At 40.8% G+C, this 18,118-nt stretch overlaps 1 protein-coding gene across 1 annotated transcript in view; it reads right to left on the bottom strand.

The window, feature by feature from the left end:
- Lama2 (laminin subunit alpha 2) overlaps positions 1-18,118 on the bottom strand; it is a 577,324-nt gene that overhangs the window by 6,982 nt on the left and 552,224 nt on the right. The window contains 7 exon segments of the mRNA XM_036168737.1: positions 245-398; positions 1,780-1,935; positions 3,854-4,043; positions 4,359-4,471; positions 11,686-11,854; positions 12,100-12,276; positions 17,788-17,936. Coding sequence (XP_036024630.1) covers positions 245-398; positions 1,780-1,935; positions 3,854-4,043; positions 4,359-4,471; positions 11,686-11,854; positions 12,100-12,276; positions 17,788-17,936 — 1,108 coding nt within the window.

The following is an 18,118-nucleotide window of genomic DNA, read 5'->3' as shown; positions in this document are numbered from 1 at the left end:
CCTGGGGTCTCCTCACCCATGCTAGGCAAATGCTTTACCATTGAACTACAGCCCCCCGCCCCCATAAACCATATATGAATGTTTTAGAGGGTTTTTTTTTTTTTTGTTGTTGTTGTTAGTTATAGAAACTACTTTTTGGTTTAAATGAAAAATAATAGTTCAGGACCCAGGGGGACTTTTGTTTCTTGGCATAGGTAAGAAGTCAGCATTTATACATTGTGAATATCAACAGAAAGTACCTCACCTGCTTTGGCAAAACCTGTTCCGTCAAAGTAAGTTCCCCTCTGAGCATTTGCAAAGCATGTTCCAACATGGAAGCTGGAAGTTGGCTGGTCCAGGTTGACAGGGGCCTGTTCCATGTGAAGATTCCTAATGCAGCCATCAAGACTGTAGGTCACCTGAGCAGTCGGATAGAGGAAATAGATGACAATTTAGTAGTGTTTTGCCTCTATGCATAGTCAGTCATCTGGGGGGTACACTATGTGCAGTCATTAGCCAGCTGTCCTAGAACATACCTTAAAGCTGCTTGGGTCTGGACTTCTGTACCCCAGACTTGACAGCACAGCTGACCAAAATCCAACATTGAACTTGTCCACCAGGATGTATCTAGCCAGGACTACAGTCACCTGATAATCTAAGGACTGGGTTACACTATGTGACCATTGACTTGACAGAGCTGTGAGTTCCATGTGAGGATGGTAACTTTTGATTAGTCTCTTCTATTCCTGATCTTATGTTTCTAAGGATAATTTCTTAACCTTACTATGAATGCATTCTGTTGTGATCTATGTTTCCATTTCTACTAAAAAAGACAAGTTTGGATCAGTTCTACTTCCTTCAAAAAAAATGAAAGAAATGGTCCCTCCCCCCTGAAAATATATACACAAGATGTGAAAGTTTGTATAAAATACCTTAGGGATGATGAAATTTAGAACTAACTTAATCCTATGCTCTGATCTACTATAATCAATTTGATTTAGAAATTCAAGTTGATCATTTTTGCTATCATCACTACAGACTAATGTTTTTGATAGGTAGGTAGTTATAAAAAAGGTAATATATATTATGCACATATAGATACAGACACAGCCAGGTCTGTAGTGATGGACTTTGAGGCATAAACATACACCTGCTAAGTAAGTGAAGAAGTCTATCATACTTGTTTGTAATGTAGTCAATAAAAACCCTAATCCCATGTGTGTCTCAGAAAGTAAACCAGGACACAAGCCAAATTTACAAAACTTAACCGGTAAATATTAGTTTGTACAACTATTAAGCTTTTAAATTCTAAAGTCAAAATTTTGTGGCTATACTTTAAATTCTACATCTATTAAGAGTTATGAAAGAACATGGATATTATGACCTTCATCTTCCTTGTTGTCCAGTGCTTTCTATATGCCTAGTCCTTTTCCCAACACCTTACATGCTTTATCTCCTTTAATCTTTATGGGATCTTTATTTGGTTGGTATTATTGTAATTTGAAATATAGTTCCTTTAAAGAGAAGTGGAATGATTTGCCTAAGGTTTCACAGCTAGTGTGAATATCTAGTTAAGCAGATATTCAAACCAAGGATGTTGGATACCAGGGTGCACATCAGTGTTTTGTGGTAATATCTTGAATAGTAAATGCTACTTAGAAGACCACCTCCATTTCTCTAATAAGATGATTTCCCACATACCAGTAAGTAATGATGAGACAGGGGACCTCAGAATTAAAAAAAAATACATACACAAGTCACTAACTCTGTCAAATAAGCGACAAGGAATTAGGCACTTACTGGACCAATTCTGCGTGTGGTATAGTTGATCGGCAACCCACCAACATACAGCATCCCCACGACATCCAGGATATCAGCTTTCTTGGGACTGATGGTTTGGTTGGAAGCATCATCTACATACAGAGTTCCTTCTTGCTTCACTCTCATAATCTTAATCTGCAAAGGTGAAGAGGCATCATTAACATCAATCTTGAACACAAACACAAGGCATAAGACCTTTCCTGGTATTTCTGAGGTAAGACAATATCCCTTATGTGCTAAGCCCATAATACAAGTGAAAGCAAATATGTTTTACAGAGCATATCAAATACTGTCATCGATTATAATTTTTTCCTGATAAAATTTTTTAGATAAAATTCCAGAAATAGAAATATAAGCTTCAGAGGTATATATGTCATAAAGAACTTGATAGATTAATAGCTCTGCTTTGAGCTGAGAGAGATACAAACATCATTTCTTTATCATCATTATTATTATTGAAGCAAGTTCTCACCATATAGCCTAGGTTGGCTCTGAACTCAGGATCCTCTTACGCCAATCTCCCCAGTACTGGTATGATAAGCATGCACCATTGCACTCAGGTCCCGTGTCTACCTTTAGTAGTGTGTTAATTTGGATGAGCAAAGCCCAGGATCCTCATTTAACTGCACATATGCCTATTAAGCCCTCCTTGTGAAAAATTTTAGGAAGGAAGATCAGGGCAGGGGAGGGGCGTTGCCATTCCTGGAGCAGCTGATTGGTCTAATGTCAGGGAGGGAGCGTAAACCTGAGATCTGCTGACATCATGACAGGAGGGAATGAGAGGAGAGAAATGTTAGGCTTGGGAAATCTGCATTCAGCCAAAGGAAGATGGAAGCCTTTAATGCCGGGGCACTCTAAAGGCAACTTAGGGCAGGATTAGAACAATATAATACCCCATTTTAAACATCTATTCTGATTTATGAAGTATTTTTTTTAAACTTTCACAAATGAAATCTGTCCTAACTATTAAGGCTAATTATTCTACATAAATTGCCTTTACTAATCTCAACTTGGTGGTCCACCAATATGTCATTTTTTCCCCCTCAAGTGTTTATTTATTCTTCTATTAGCCAGAGAACAGAAGAAACTTTGACATGACCTCCCTCCTCAGGAGCCACACTTGCTATTTTGAAGGTCCCAAGCAAAAAAGATCTCATAGCTTCTTTCTGGGGTAACAAACTGATTGATCTGCAGTTTGTATTGAAATTCTATTTTCTTCCATTCTTTGGCTTTCTCTATGACATGACAAGCCAAAGCAGGTTAATCCATCACATCCAACATCTAATAATATTGCACTCTGAAAATTAAACATTTCATTGGTCTACCTAGGGAAACCTTACTTACCAGGCTATCACAGGTGCAGAGACAAATTTTGAGTTTTTGTTTTAATCAGGCCACATATTATCTACTTGCAGTCATGCCAAAGAGGAATAAGTTGGCAAATGAGCCTTCTGTGCCTGCAATAGCACCAGTTTCTGGATGTAAGGCCAACGTTTAAAGTTGTTGCAAATGACTGTTGGTGGAAATGATACCTTGGGGTCCCTTAAACTTGGTATTGCAGAGATTTTTAGCCTCCTGGCTTTTCAGATCAAAATGTGCTAGGGTGAGGGCTAATTCTTAGGGCCCATCTTAATGTTGCCAACTTTTGCTTTGGCCGCATATTATTTCTTAGTAGAGAGGGATGCACAGTCTTGGAATAAACATTATTTATCTAAGTTGAAAACAAAAGCATCATAATGAACACAGTCTGTTGTCCTAAGATTGTCACTTAAGCCAATGGAACCATCTTCAATTGCCTAGCCCTGTTTTGTGCACAGATGCTTGGGGACCAAAGTTATATAGCAATGACAGGACTCTAGGATAATAATGAGCTTGTATGGTGAAGCAAAAACCTACTCAAGTCTAAATATGTTCTTAAGGCTTTGGCCATTGTATACAAATTTCTGTAACTCTAGAGTTAGGGTCTGCATTGACACATAGTAGCAGTAGGGGAAGGTCCACACTTTCTCCAGGACCCTTCTTAGAATACCATCTGTAACCCAGGGACTGTTACCTTGTGCCACTGGCCATCATTGATTCTGGTGGGGATCATGGTGCTAGTGTCTCCACTTCCCAGGTCATAACTGAAGTAGGGGAATCCATTTCTCAGTTGAACAGTAGCAAAATCAGCATGATTGATCCGAGCCATGTAAAAGAGCAAGCCTGATTCAGCTTCGGTTCGCACTTCCAATTCAATTGTGAGGCTGTGAAATGCAAATGTGGAAAGGAAACAGAAAACTAAGGGCATGGTTAGGCTATGAAAAAGTGGTATCATATGAGAGGGTGCACATTGATGAAGTATATAAAATCTGTAACGGGGGGAATTTCTAGGGTTATGAATCTCCTGCATATGAGCTCAAAGCAAACAGAATTCTATTTTCTGCTTCATTCAGTGGATGAAAAACAAACAATCCTCTAACACTAGGGATTTTTACATGTAGTTGATTAGGCTTGATTAAATGTGAATATTCAGTGCTTTGATGATGGGTTCCCATGTCACGCTCAAGAATAATACATACCGGTTTTTGACTTTGGTGTCATCAAAGGCAAGAGCGATGTGGCTGTTTTTGGAAAGCCCAAACTGCCTGCTCCCCGCCAGAAGAGCTGGTTCTGATTCTGCAACGCAGGGGCCCTGAGAAATACCAAGGACAGGGGATGAGATGGCAGCCTTTTGCAAACAGGCACTGCCGCAGTCTGCGTGTTTCCTATCTGTTCCCTTCCTGACTTTGAACAATGCAGACTTCCTCAAGAACACCCTCCCCCATCTTACTCACCTCTGTAGTCTGCAGCACACACAGGTGCTTATGAAGTGCTCAGTGAACCTGACCGAGTGTTCCTTAGCCACAGCCTGGAATCGCTAAAGGAATGTGTTAAAAAAAAGTGTATCGATACATTCATATTTTCTTTACTCTCCAAGGGAAACATGGTTGATATTTCTGGGGAAATTGCATTTTCTTTTCCACATTTACTTCACTGATGAGGAGTTTTGTTTTCAGAAGATGGAACAGGGAGAATTATGGGATAGCCACGTGGATTGTAAGAGCAGAAAAATGTGTCCCTTCTTGCCCTCCCCATTTCCATTTCCCACTACAGTATTTTTTTCCCTTGAAAATTATCAGTCCACTAGAAGGTTGCCGTAAATTCAGAATTTCAAGATGGTGTATCTAAACCTGCAAGTCAGCCCATTCAGGGCCTTAGCTAGTTGCTAGGCAACCAGCATGCGTTTTTTTTTTATCTTTTCTTTTCTTTTCTTTTTTTTTTTAATGCAACCCACCATACACCATTTCCACTGTTGCCATTCAAAGATCAGCTTCCTAGGGTGGTTGAGAGGGGCAACTAGGTACATAGAAGTGCAGTTACTAGCTTTAATACTACACTGTCACTACCAGGAAATTCATAATAATTTTTGATGAAGGGGCCCTGCATTTCCCTTTTGCACACGGCCTCGCCAATCATATAACCAATCCTGGCAATTTGAACAGCTCAGGAAATGGGGCTCCTCAAATGACAAAGCCACAAGCCTTTTCCTCATCTGTTCTCTATTTTTAGACGCTAGCTTGCTGCACAGGTAGCTGAAGAAGTCGTTTGGAACACAGGCTACGTGAGAATCCATAACAATACCGTGCACCCTTGCACACACACATCTGCTTTTCAGATCTGAGATTTATAGCTATGAAAGGGTAGCCGCCCCAGCCAACGCTGACTAAGCAGGGCCTCCCAAACAGCCCGGGGCAGGCTTTTGATGAGGGGTGTTCTTCTCCAGCAGAGTATTTCAGACATGACTCATCAGCACCTAGGACATCTTTATGCAAGGAAAAGTCTTATTTTCTTTTCTCTTGAGCTTAGTCAAAGGCACTGCTATGCCACAGCAGGTAAAAGGGCTTAAAAGTGTTGTGAAAGCTCTAAAATTGGTCTTTATGGAGGTAGCTCCTTTCTTGCCTCCCAGGAGGTGGTCAGTTACAAAGAGAAGCCTGGCTGAAATTTGTACACCTATGCAAAAGCCCAGTGGGTAGGGCAGGATAATTCTATTCACAATACCCAGCAGTACTGTCCTTATTACATGGCCAACAAAGAAAGCCCAAATGGAAAGCCTTCAGTGGCTTAATGTCCTGTCCCACAAAGACTACGGATAGAATCATGATCCTTTATCAGGCTTCCAGGGGTATTTCCTGTACAGAGGACCTTCTCAGAAAATATCATAATGTGTATCCTTTCTTAGAATTCCCCAAGAGAATCTATATGTTGTGAGTTCTTGGAAACAGAATTTTACCATAACACCTAAACTTTTAGCTCTGAAAACAGATATTGAAAAGCCAATGGATGCCAAGGAATTCGGAGCCAGTAATGTGCACCCTGAAGAAATGCACTAGCAGGTAATGCTGCTGTAACTACTGCTGCGGCCACTTATCCATTCACCCAAGGCTACGTTAACACCAAATAATACTCCAATATGTCATTTTCTAAGAGGACTCTTTGAATGATCAGGATGACAGTTAGGTATTTTGTTAGTGGTATGTTTTGAACAGCTTTTGTCTTTGAATGTCACGTGGTAGCCAAACCCCATGACTGCCTGTTGGGAGACTGGGCAGGTACGGAACAGGTCCTCACTGACCATGAAACTGCTATTAAATTTTCTAGGCAGTCATTTTAGAAACACTTAAAGTTGGAAGGGATTTAGTCCAGGTCCTTTGATTCCGATGTCATTTTATAACATGACTCCTTAGGCAAGAGAATACTGTCAGAGACCACCTTCATGTCTGTATAAGGGAAGGGGGTCAAGAGGATCAGTGAGTATAACAGTGCCCTCAGATTGCTCAAAGTCATAGAAGAGAGTGGAAACAAGCCCATCTTCTAACAGGCCAGCCCTTCATATAGCCACAGTGGCAGATTCTTACCACTGATTATTGGTAGGATGCATACCCTGTATATCACCTCAGTAAACACATCCATAATTTATATCCCTTCATAAAACTGGTTCTTGGCAAAGGATAGAAGTGTAACTGTGGTGGATTATGTGAGCATATATCTATCTACCTTAGGACTTAAATGTTTAAAACAAAATTCTCTTCCAAGACAATGTTTCCCTATGAATCCACCCATCTCCATTTGCTTGGCTTCACTGGATCTTGCCAAGTCTCCATCACCTGGGGGATCCGATGTTAGGGTGGGTCCAGGGCCACGCTAGAGGTTTGCCTGCTGTGGTGGGGGCTTCCCTTCCTCCCTGCTCTTGGATAGAGGGTAGACCTTCTCTTCCTGTAGCTTAGCTTCTTTTCCCTTTCCAACCTTCTAAGTGGGGGAATACCTGAGAGCAACTAGCAAATGGTACTTCTCATGGAATGAAACCATCTTGTCAGCAAGGGCATTTTCAAGGCAATCCTCCATGGAAACCTAAGCTAAGCAAGAGCGGTCAGAGAAATGGAGAAATGGTCAAATCACAGCTTTTTTTTCTTCTTATTCCTCTCAGCTGATGAGAATCTGAGAAAGGTCTTTTTCTGTGTTTTGGAAACACTGATCTCTGAAACGTGTTAAAACAACAATAATTTAAAAACTCAGCCTCACCAGAGGCTCATCAATCTCAGCATGTTACACTTCTGCCACCTGGTGGTGATGCTTGATAATACATGTAATACATGGGGAAAGGTGATAAAGGACAATTTGCTTTGTCTCTGCTTTGTAGGGGATAATTCCTAGGCATACAGGGATGTGGGAGGCTTAGTGGAGTAGTGCATTTGTTGATGAGGGCATGAAGTGACTTGAAAGGATTCTGAAGGGAGCCATGTTTCCTGGAGGTCAGTTGTCATGGCAAACCTTCCCGTGGTTAAACTTCAGGTCAGAATAAAGTCATTTCCAATTCCTGATGCAAAGTTGACACTTGGAAATAAATTGTCAAATCCAAGGCAGCATATCATATCTTGGTAAGCATACTCTGACTTTAGATAGCTGTAGAGCAGAGATTTTAACTGTGTTTATCCAAATGGACACCAAATGATGACTCATGCTAAAAGTTGTATAATTTTCTTCCTGTATGACTCAATGATCCCACTAATAAGTGTGGGCTAAGCTCCCATCTGATCCTTGCTTTTGGTGATCTTTGTGGGTGAATACTAAACAGGTACTTTTGCAGCTCCAACTTCAATGTCCTGACTTATACACTACTTCCTGCTGTGTTTGTTGAGATGCTGAATCATGTTACCTCCTTGTATGTGAGCTCTTGGGTGGGGATGGGGTCTTTCCAGTGATATGCCTTAAGACATTTCCTTGGAGTGTGGAGAATGTACATTTATCCTTTAACTACGTGTCAGTGCCCAATTGATTTATCCTATGGCTTCAACTGTATATAGCTTTTAAAGTTGAGCATTGATGTTGCTACAGGAATCACTTTCTATTGCTCTGGGTTTTTTTTTTTTTTTTTTTTTTCCCTTTTCAGCTCACTTCTTCTCTTCACTTCCCCCAAGAGACCTTATCAGAACTCTTCATTTCTATCAGAACTTGGAAGTGCTACATTCAACACTCCAGGAAGATTCAAATAAAAGAAATGCAGCCAACTTGTTGTATGCCAATCCTCATGGGCTGGGCTTTTCAGGAAGGCTTGGAATCAAGAGTACACACTTGTCCCATTTGAACACATCAATATATTTCTGTATTGATAAGCCCAGATGCTTACTCATCCCATCACTGTCATTCTAGATGAGAAATATTCACAAGTATAACACACAGGGAATCTCTACCTCCCCAACCATAGTAGTGGGCTAAATAATCAGAAAAAATACAAGGGGCTGCTAGGCACTTGCACTGTGAAATGAAATAACATGATAACATGCAGGAAATATTGTGTAATCTAGGATGGTGGACCACATAATAACTATAGGATTGACATATCCACTTCACAGGGCAGGGCTGTCCCAGGGTACTTTTCAATTAGACTGAAGCCTAGTGAATGTTTTCTTTGCACTCTAAGCAGCTGGCAAGGTAGGGGGGAAGGGTGTAAGGAAGATAAGGATGGGCAGGAAGGACAGGGGTTCCTGTCAGCTGTCAGTCAAGACATATGAGGCTTGCAGAGAGTTCTCACTTCCAAGATTAACCTGTGATGATTTTAAAAATCTGAACTCAGAAATGTTGAAAATTAAAAACAGATAGAAGCCAGTTCCAAAAAGCATTTAATTCTTGAGTTTGAAATTGCTTATAAATAGAACACTCATCAGCACCTAAGGGCTCTTAGCATGTGTGTCCACCCTGGAAGTGTGGAAGGTTAGACCAACTAGTTCTCATAGAAGGATTAACAGCGTGGTGGGGTGTTAGCACAGGCTAGGCCTTGTTCTAGGTATTTTACGGACAGTATGTAACTCCACACCTAATGATCTTTCAAAGCTAGGTGTCCTGACTGTCACTGCATTACTTCACACTCAGAGAGGACCTCACCTGCACAGCTCAGTGAGCAATGGTAAATGGCCTTTTTATCCCCTCTCTGTTCCTTCCTAAGTAGCCATGATGACATTAATCTTACATTTATTGGGCTTTTGATAAATATGTTTTATAAAGTAAATTACTAAATTGTTAACTTTAGTCACTTCTAAAAAGAAGATTATGCTTTCCAAAAAAGGAAAGAAATAAACCCAATTAAAATGGATAATTTGTATCATACGAAATAGGAGCCAAACCTCAAAAATACAATTCTGCTTGGTGTGGTGGCGCACGCCTTTAATTCCAACGCTTGTGAGGCAGAGGCGGGTGGATCTCTGTCAGTTTGAGGCCAGCCTGGTCTACAGTGAGAGAATCTGTTTTAAAACAAACAAACAAAAAATCATGAAGTTGGAAAGTCCTAAAACAATTCTGACCCTCCAGTCACAGATGTGTAGGAGGAGAAAGAGCAGGTGGAGTTCAGGTCTCTATTACTTGTGTGTATAATGAGTCCACACTGCCCCTTCTCTCATGGGGTCACGTGAGAGTTAGGGTTCTGTGCTGAGGTGAGTGAGTTATAAAGATTGTTGCTCTTGCAGAGGATCCTAGCACCCACATGAAGGTTCACAACCATACTTTAGAACTAGATCCAGTTCTAAAGGATCCAGTACTTTCCTCTGAACTTTGTGTGCATCACGTGGTGCACATACATACATGCAGGCAAATACTCAAACATATTTAAAAAATAAATACTTTATAAAGGAGTTGGGATTGCCAAGACCTTTTCTACTCATGATACAGTTTTTTCTTGATCTACAAGTTGGCCTGCTCCTCACACCTTGGCATCAGTCTTGTCTACTAAGCGCAGCGTTTTTGAAAAAAGTTCAAGCATGTTTGCTAAAAGATAGTGAAAACCGGAATTAGAATAAGAGGTTCCAAGAAAAACTCATTTGTAAAAATCTCCATGTTTCTAAAAACTGTGCTCTTCAGAAAGCCGAGTGGTGTGCTTGAGGGACCCCATCAAGCCAAGTCTGTAGGATTTACAGGAATATCCTAGACTCAAATGGGTTGTATAATAAGAGAGAAGCACAAAGGGATACTAGGTTCTGGCACTGTGTCAAGTGAGATAACATGTGGGAAATGCTTTCTAACTTTGGATGGCTGACAATGTATTAACCACAGATTGTGCTATCCATTTCACAAGGAAAAATGAGGGCCTCTGTAGAGACTACCAACGATCTTCTCTACCCAAACAAACCCACACACAAAGATGAAGCCCTGCTGATAAAAAGGTCCAGGAGGTTTTGCTTGACCAAATATGATAACTAATTAAGAGGCATCCTATTGATGCATCTGTTGGAAGCATCCATGTAGCAGTGGTACCCCAGGGAGAAACCACCCTACTTGACCATGGGCTTCCTGTTATTTACTGGTAACTCTAGGCATTTCTTTATGTAAAGACTGGGATAACAATACTTCTAACTACACACACACACACACACACACACACACACACACATATACATACACACACACATATATATGAAATAATATAATATAAAAATAATATCTTATAAAAATAAAATCCCAATTGTCAAAGTTCCACATACACCATATCCTTTTTCAGGCAGTTAGAAATTATCTTTTCAAATTCTGATGGAATTTGACAGCTGGGCTGTTAATATCCTCACTTTACAAGTTAGGGTCCTGGCCTTGATTACTAAGCAACTTTCCCACATTCACTCAGATGGTCGACTTGAGAGCTGGGATTGGGGCATTGGTTGGTGACTAGATCTCAGGATTTCATGAAGGATATCCCACCTCTGATAATGTGGCATATTTTGTGTGACTCCCTCTGTGTGTATGTGTGTGCGTGTGTGATGTGTGTGTGGTGTGTATGTGTGTGGGGTGTGTGTGTGTGTATGTGATGTGTGTGTGGTGTGTATGTGTGTGTGTGTGTGTGTGTGTGTGTGTGTGTGTGGTGTGTAAGTGTATGTGGTGTGTGTGGTGTGTGCGTGCATGTGTATACAATAGAAATCATGTCAGATACAGACATCCATCTATGTGATATTTACAGACTGTTGCAGTTATATGTTACCAGTTTTAATAGTTAAAACCATAAGTTATATGTGATTTATGTGCAAAATTCAAAGGGACTGCATCTTGGCATGATTATCTCAGTGTATTGGTATTATGAATGGCTTTGAATCTGGATTCTGATATCCTCTGTCCTCTTCAATTTCTCAAAGGAAAAATCAGTTCCAGTTCATGAACATCAAAATTAAAGGGAAAGATACAAAGATAAAAGCAACCCAAAAAAGAGGTGAGGAAGCCAGGTTTTTATACACAGGTTCCTGTTGACAGAGTCTACTAAATCCCTTGAACAACTTCATTCTGGAAATGACTCAAAATCGAAGGTTCAAAAGCAGTGTCTGTGTGAACACTTACATGTACCAGAGTGGGGGCCGGGGAAGGGAAGGCAGGGACAGGCACTGGCTGAGGCTGGAGGGTGACTTCTGTTGGAACTGCATCTTCTTCATCCTCACGGGGCTTCTGGTAGGCACAGCGGCCAATGTCAGCATTTTTGAAGGCAACAGGCTGTGCAAAGTCCATGGGGCTAGTCAAACACAATCAAAATGAAAGTTTTTTTTTTTTTTTTTTTCTCTCATTTTTCATTGTCTTCTTCCTTAACAACTAACTCAGTCCCCAGCTCTGACTTGAAATGGTCAGGGTAGAATTTCAGGTCTAGATTAACAGTATTCATCACCCCCTCCCTACTGCGGTTTTGGATAACGTGGATGTTAATAGCGACCCTCATAATGAATGAAGAGCAAGCAGGCAGCAGAAATGGAAGGCACTTACACAGAATTAATAACAAGATTCCACACGCAGCCTTCAAAAGCAGGAACATTCCTGAGTGGGGAGGGCTGAAATTCAGGGGGAGCGCCCCCGACAAAGAGCTTTTTCACTTCGATAGGCTGCTCCACTGTCAGGTTTTGTGTGTGTCTTCTGTCTTCATCAACTTGGACAGTGAAGATGCTGATAAAACATTTAAAGATGAAAAACATCCAGCGCAGTTAGAAACGTCTTTCCTGCCACCTCTTATTCTATGCTCCTAGAAATTAATTTTCCTATTATGCTCTCATTATTACTACTGTTGAAAAGAAGCCTAGCTGGCTTTGAACTCGCTATCTTTCAGCCTCAGTCCTTTGAGAGCTAGGAGTTTGCAAGCATGTCCCATGGCATTCTGATCTCCCATGGTTTTTAAGATAGCCCAGATTACATGATTAGGACCTCTACACCAAGCAACTAGCAAACACCATTGTCTCCTCGGACTTTGTCTCATGCCTTGCTCATTAGCTTGTACTGAAAGTTTATTGAAACTAGGCAATTGTCCAGCTGGGACACGTGTCTCTGATGCAGGTGGCAACACGGGTTTGCAACCCAACACACATTCCGTGAGAACAGAGGCCTTGGAGCTTTATAGCAATGTCTAATCGGATAAGGATCTGTGAGTTTGGCACAGCATGGGGTTGCATTTTGTCTGGCTCTTTACGTCCTGGTTTGTGCTAGCTATTATCTTCTTGCTAGGGGACAAACTGTCCTCCCGAGAGCTTAGATTGCAGGAATCAACAGCAAACACTTACAGTACATTTTATAAAGAATGTAGCTGCTGGCTTTTGAATAGAAGAGGCAGGCCAGAACACCAAGCTAATTGTTCCTTGCAGTGATTTTCCTCAGTGGCTGTTTCATTAATTTCCCTAATTTGCTTATGAGTGATTACTCACACACTACTAATTGAGAACTGCATACTACTTATTCACAACAATCCTTGGATCCAGGGGCAAAGAACCAAGATACGGAGTTCTAATGATGAAAATGACCAAAGGCATTTTCTATTTTTCTTTGTACAAGCAGGTTTTGAGCTTGGTTCCCAACAGTAATCACAATGCTGCTCGTCATTGTGGATGGATTGTAAATGGATTATGGAGAATTTAGCTCTTATCTGAAGATGAGATCTAAGTGCCCAGGTCCAAATTCAGCCTTAAAAATGCTATATTACCTGATTTTGTTAGCAGAGTAGTAGGAAGAAAGAGAGGGATGGAGGGAGGGAGGAGAGAGGGGGGATAGAAGGAGATGGAGGGGGAGGGATATTAAGGTGAGCAAGCTGGAAATAAGAAATTAAGACAAGTCAGAACTTGGAACTGAGCAGTAGATCTACTTTGGTCTAACTCCAGCATAAGAAAATAGAACAAAATAAACTTTGTAATGGCCCAAAATGTCACAGTTCAGGGGGTTAGAGGTACAAGAAAGACTGTGTTACAGAAGGAAACTAGTGAGAACTTTGTTTTAAAAGAAAAGACTTGGAAGATGTTGGCAAAACCCAGGAGGTTCAACGTTACTGCTCAGTGTTGGACGTGAGACATTCACTCACATCCAAGTGTGAGTGACTCACTGAGATGCGCCTTCCCCCAGCCAGTGTTCTCTTGCTGAAGCCCTGTTTTTTTCTAAGGCATTGAACAGTGCTCCCAAGGATTTAGCTGGAGATAAGTGAGAAACATCCATTGATAGGAACTTTCTGGTCTTGATTAGAGTGTTAAAGAACCAGGGGCCCTTCTCTTTCTAAGGTAGGTTCTCCAAATGTCCTGTTCTGTCTGGGGGAACACAGCAACGGGCCTTACTCTGCTGAAATGCAGAAGGAATGTGAGCCTTTAGGAGGACCAGACTGGAATTCAGTATTAATGTGGCATCTTCCTAGCAGCGTGACCTTGGGCAAGTTATTTAATCATGCTTAGTTTCATTTTATTCATTTATAAAATGGAGATTAAAAACACGCACTTCAAACAGTGGAATACATTAATTAAGAGATTGCCCTGAGGCTGTGGTATATAATAAGGGCGATGCTAGAAGACTACAGTTGATCTTTTTTTCTTGCATTTTACATTCAAGAAACATTAAATATAAATAATTGATTTAGTTCCCTTTCAGATAAGGGCATTAACAATGTTTCCATTCCGATGTGATAATCTGTTCTAATTTTATTATTTTTACAGATTTATCTTATTATTTAATTATTTGTATGTGTGTCTCTGTGTAGGTATATTTGAGTATGAATGCAAGAGCCTATGGAATCCACAAGATGGCACTAGATGCCCAGGAGCTGGAGTTATAGATGGTTGTGAGCCATATGATATCGGTGCTGGGAACCAAACTTTGGACCTTTTATAAGAGCAGTATGTGCTCTTAACCACTGAGCTATCTTTCCAGCCCTTCATTTATAACTTTTAACTGATAGGCTACTTCATGCAAAACACTATAGTAAACACTCATCCCCTAGTAATAAGTTAGCTGATTATTTTCTTTGAAAATTTCAGTGGTTGATTCACACAGTCTCATAATTATTTTATTTCTTGTACTTTCCTCCTCATTTGCAAAATAGGTCCAATAATTTTCAAGTCAGTAGCAATTGTGTATGTGGAGGAAAGTATTAACTGAGCATTTGTAATTTACATGAAAAATAAAATATTTTTAATTGACATATATCAAATGTTATGGGAGACAATGCTTGGAATGTCTGAATCATGGTCTCTGGAAGTTCTAACTTCTGAAAATCTTCTAAGTTGATGGTCTTTAGCCATATTCTGTACCTGTCTGTGTACCAAATTCTGTACCAAATGCTTTCAAAGAGGACAGAATCTACTCAGTCCTTTATCCCAGTCACTCAAAGTGCTATTTCAGGTCTTAGGGTTTCAGAGTTTAAGTCCAGTTTGAGCTGATGTCCATGGGGTAGTCTCCAGGGGAAAGATTAAAATCAAGGCAGTCACAGTAGGAAGGGTCCCTGAGTGCCAGGAAGTGAGATAAGAAGATGATTGATGTGAATTCATTTTTATTTTTAAAATGAAGAGGTAGAAAAGGAGAGAAGGGGGGCTAAAAAGGAGCAAAAGGGGAGAGAACTTTTGTCTCACAACCTGCCAAAATTTAAATAATTTAAAGATGTTACTGCAGTTACCATAATATTCTGGAATTGAGGAAATGAAATGATTGGCCTAGAGCATGTAAAAAGTGTAGGGAGAAAGCAAATATTTCCAAATTAGTAAGAACACACCATACTCACTATCTAGTAATATTAAATCTTTGAAGTCCCCACTGGGTAAGATCAAACAACAGACCAAGCATAGATGGAATATTAAGGCTGGTTATAACTGGTTTTAAACCTGGCTTTTGTTTCTGCTATGTATGCAATTTGAGGCAAATTATGCAATGTTTTCTCATTTGGGATAAAAGGACCTTAATACACATCCTCACACACAGTTTAAAATGATTAAAAGACAATCAGCCTGGAATCCAACACAGTGCATTCCTTAGAATTGATATATGAAGCCGTACAATGTTGCTAAGTGATGTTCGTGCACTCATTAGTAATGTCTGGTTAACCAGCTTCCTGTGTTTGCTTAGAGAGTAGACAATGACTGTATTTTGACCTTAGGGTGCCAAGGAAGACACTGTAGTAAATGGCTCCTGTTTTGGCACAGAATTAGCTAACCACACAGTCATCTGTCTAATACATCAACTTGTAACTAACAGTGAATGGCAAACCTGTTTGTTTATATGGCTAATTAACCGAGTGACCAGTTTTCAGGGATGTATTGTGTACAGAGCTTAATCAAATGAAATTTGGATTGATGGCCAACAGCTGTGAAGTTGGCATAATAAAATGCCCTTCTTGAAGAAACACCTGTTCAAAGGACACATTAATATAGCAGGATGACACATATGGGGATTTCTAAACTCTTTCCCTTGAAAATAACATACTTTTGGTGAATTTTGGTCACCTACATTTCCCAAATCTGTATTTGTTTGTGGAAATTATTTGAGATTTAAGGACTTGTAAAACATCTATCCCACAGTGAGAAAGATTAATGTTTAGCAAATGGCCTAAAATCTAGATGAAAAGACATGTGAAATTGGTGTTCTAACGTGCTCCCCAAAATTTGAGTGAGAAAATCTAGTCTGTCTTCCCCCAACACCCCAGACACCCTATGATACCTAGCTTTAAATCAGTACAAGTTCTGAGTTGTCTGAATATTGATCACTCATTTTTCTCAATCATGGTTTCCAACCCTTTCAGTCTAGACACAACACAGATGCTTAGTATTAATTCAGCTCACAAACAAATGCTCTGTATCACAATAACAGAAAAAAAACCAAGGAAGGCTTTATTATTTACTGAGAAAACAAGAAACCTCATTAGCTACCTAAACGGTTACCTATACAAGAGGACAACACAGGCCTTCGGTGTATGAGAGCAGCTACTTCTTTGGACCATTGCTGCACTTTCATACTTGCTGCCCTCCCACATGCTCTCTGAGTTTTGAGGTTTCATCAGATTGAATTCCCAGTTCTTTTCTCTGCCTTTGCTTTAATAAATGGATTGCTGGTCTGGAGGTCTAAGGCCTCCAAGTCTCTGGGCTTCGATTTTCTTTTCCTCTCATCCTCCTTCTGAACTAATTGCCTCCCTGAATTATTACATGGTATTTTGATGAAGAACACAGATGACTTTCCCAATAAAGGAAATACAAAGTGTTGTGCAGAAATGAGAGATCAGTTTATATGCTTTAAGGATGATTTCTTGGCTCTGGATTAAGGACAAGTATCTTTGGAGATGTGTAGAGAAGTAACTATACATGATGACAGATGGCCACCATTCTCCTTTTCTACTTTGATCCCCTTCTCCCAGAAAGTCACTACAGGGTCCTGCTGCCACTTTAGGGGGACAGACAGAGATGAAGCACATTGTAAGAGGCTCTGTATGTCTCATAGCTACCATCATGCTCCATAGTATTGATGATGGTTTTCTTTCTTCTCTCTCTCTCTCTCTCTCTCTCTCTCTCTCTCTCTCTCTCTCTCTCTCTCCCTCCCTCCCTCCCTCCCTTCCCCTCCCTTCCCCCTCTCTTTCTTTCTTTTTAAAGACTTACTTATTATGTATACAGTGTTCTGCCTGCATGTATGCCTGCAGGCCAGAAGAGGGCAGCAGAGCTCATTACCGATGGTTGTGAGCCACCATGTTGTTGCTGGGAACTGAACTCAGGACCTATGGAAGAGCTAGCTGCCTTTGATCCATCCTTCCAGCCCCCCAACACCAATGATGGGTTTCTAAGCAGCTGTCCTAACTGGTTTGAAACCTGAGTGAGCTAGCAGCAGCCAGAGGCTGCTGGCTTGGCCTGACCTATTCTATGATTATCTTATTAGAGAAAAAGCTACTTGCAAGGTGCAGGGGAGTGATTTTTCCTTATCTCTAGCTGGAGAGGATACATTGTGTGAAGGCGGTGGGAAGAGCCACAAAGAAGGGAAAAGCTAGTCATAGAATTCCTCAGGCCCTTGCCAATGAGGTTTCCCAAACACAAAACGCAAAGAAGAGGGCATCGGTGCATTGTCACCGTCTGGAGTGTGTGGTCTGCCATGCACACAGGGAGGTTCGGGCAGAGAGCTGTGCTCACAAAGGCAGTCCACATTAGACACAGTAACGACACCTGCTCTAGCCCCTGTTACCCTCTAGTTCTTTCCACGTGGACCGAATGTTCTCTCCCATCGTGAAACAGATTCGGCTCTGGCTTGATGACAATTTTCCTCATTGTTCGTGTCCCGGAGGAGAGATGCACTTCCAGACGGCCCTTGTTGAGCAATATGGCATAATAGGCCTGCAAAAAAAAAAAGGTACTGAAGATAAAACAGGAGTAGTATCTATGACAGCTGTAGTAGTTGATATCCTGTCACAAGCACAGAGAAGCCAAAGGAGGATGTCAGGTACTGCCCTAACATTCTGCCTCACCCACTTGGAATAGGCTTTCTCACTGAAGCTGGAGCATCCCTCAAGCCCCAG

This window comes from Onychomys torridus, chromosome 19 (genome assembly GCF_903995425.1).
Source record: "Onychomys torridus chromosome 19, mOncTor1.1, whole genome shotgun sequence".
In the NCBI taxonomy this organism is placed as follows: domain Eukaryota; kingdom Metazoa; phylum Chordata; class Mammalia; order Rodentia; family Cricetidae; genus Onychomys; species Onychomys torridus.
The sequence above is the reverse complement of the archived record's forward strand: the minus strand, read 5'-3'. Positions and strand labels throughout refer to the sequence as shown.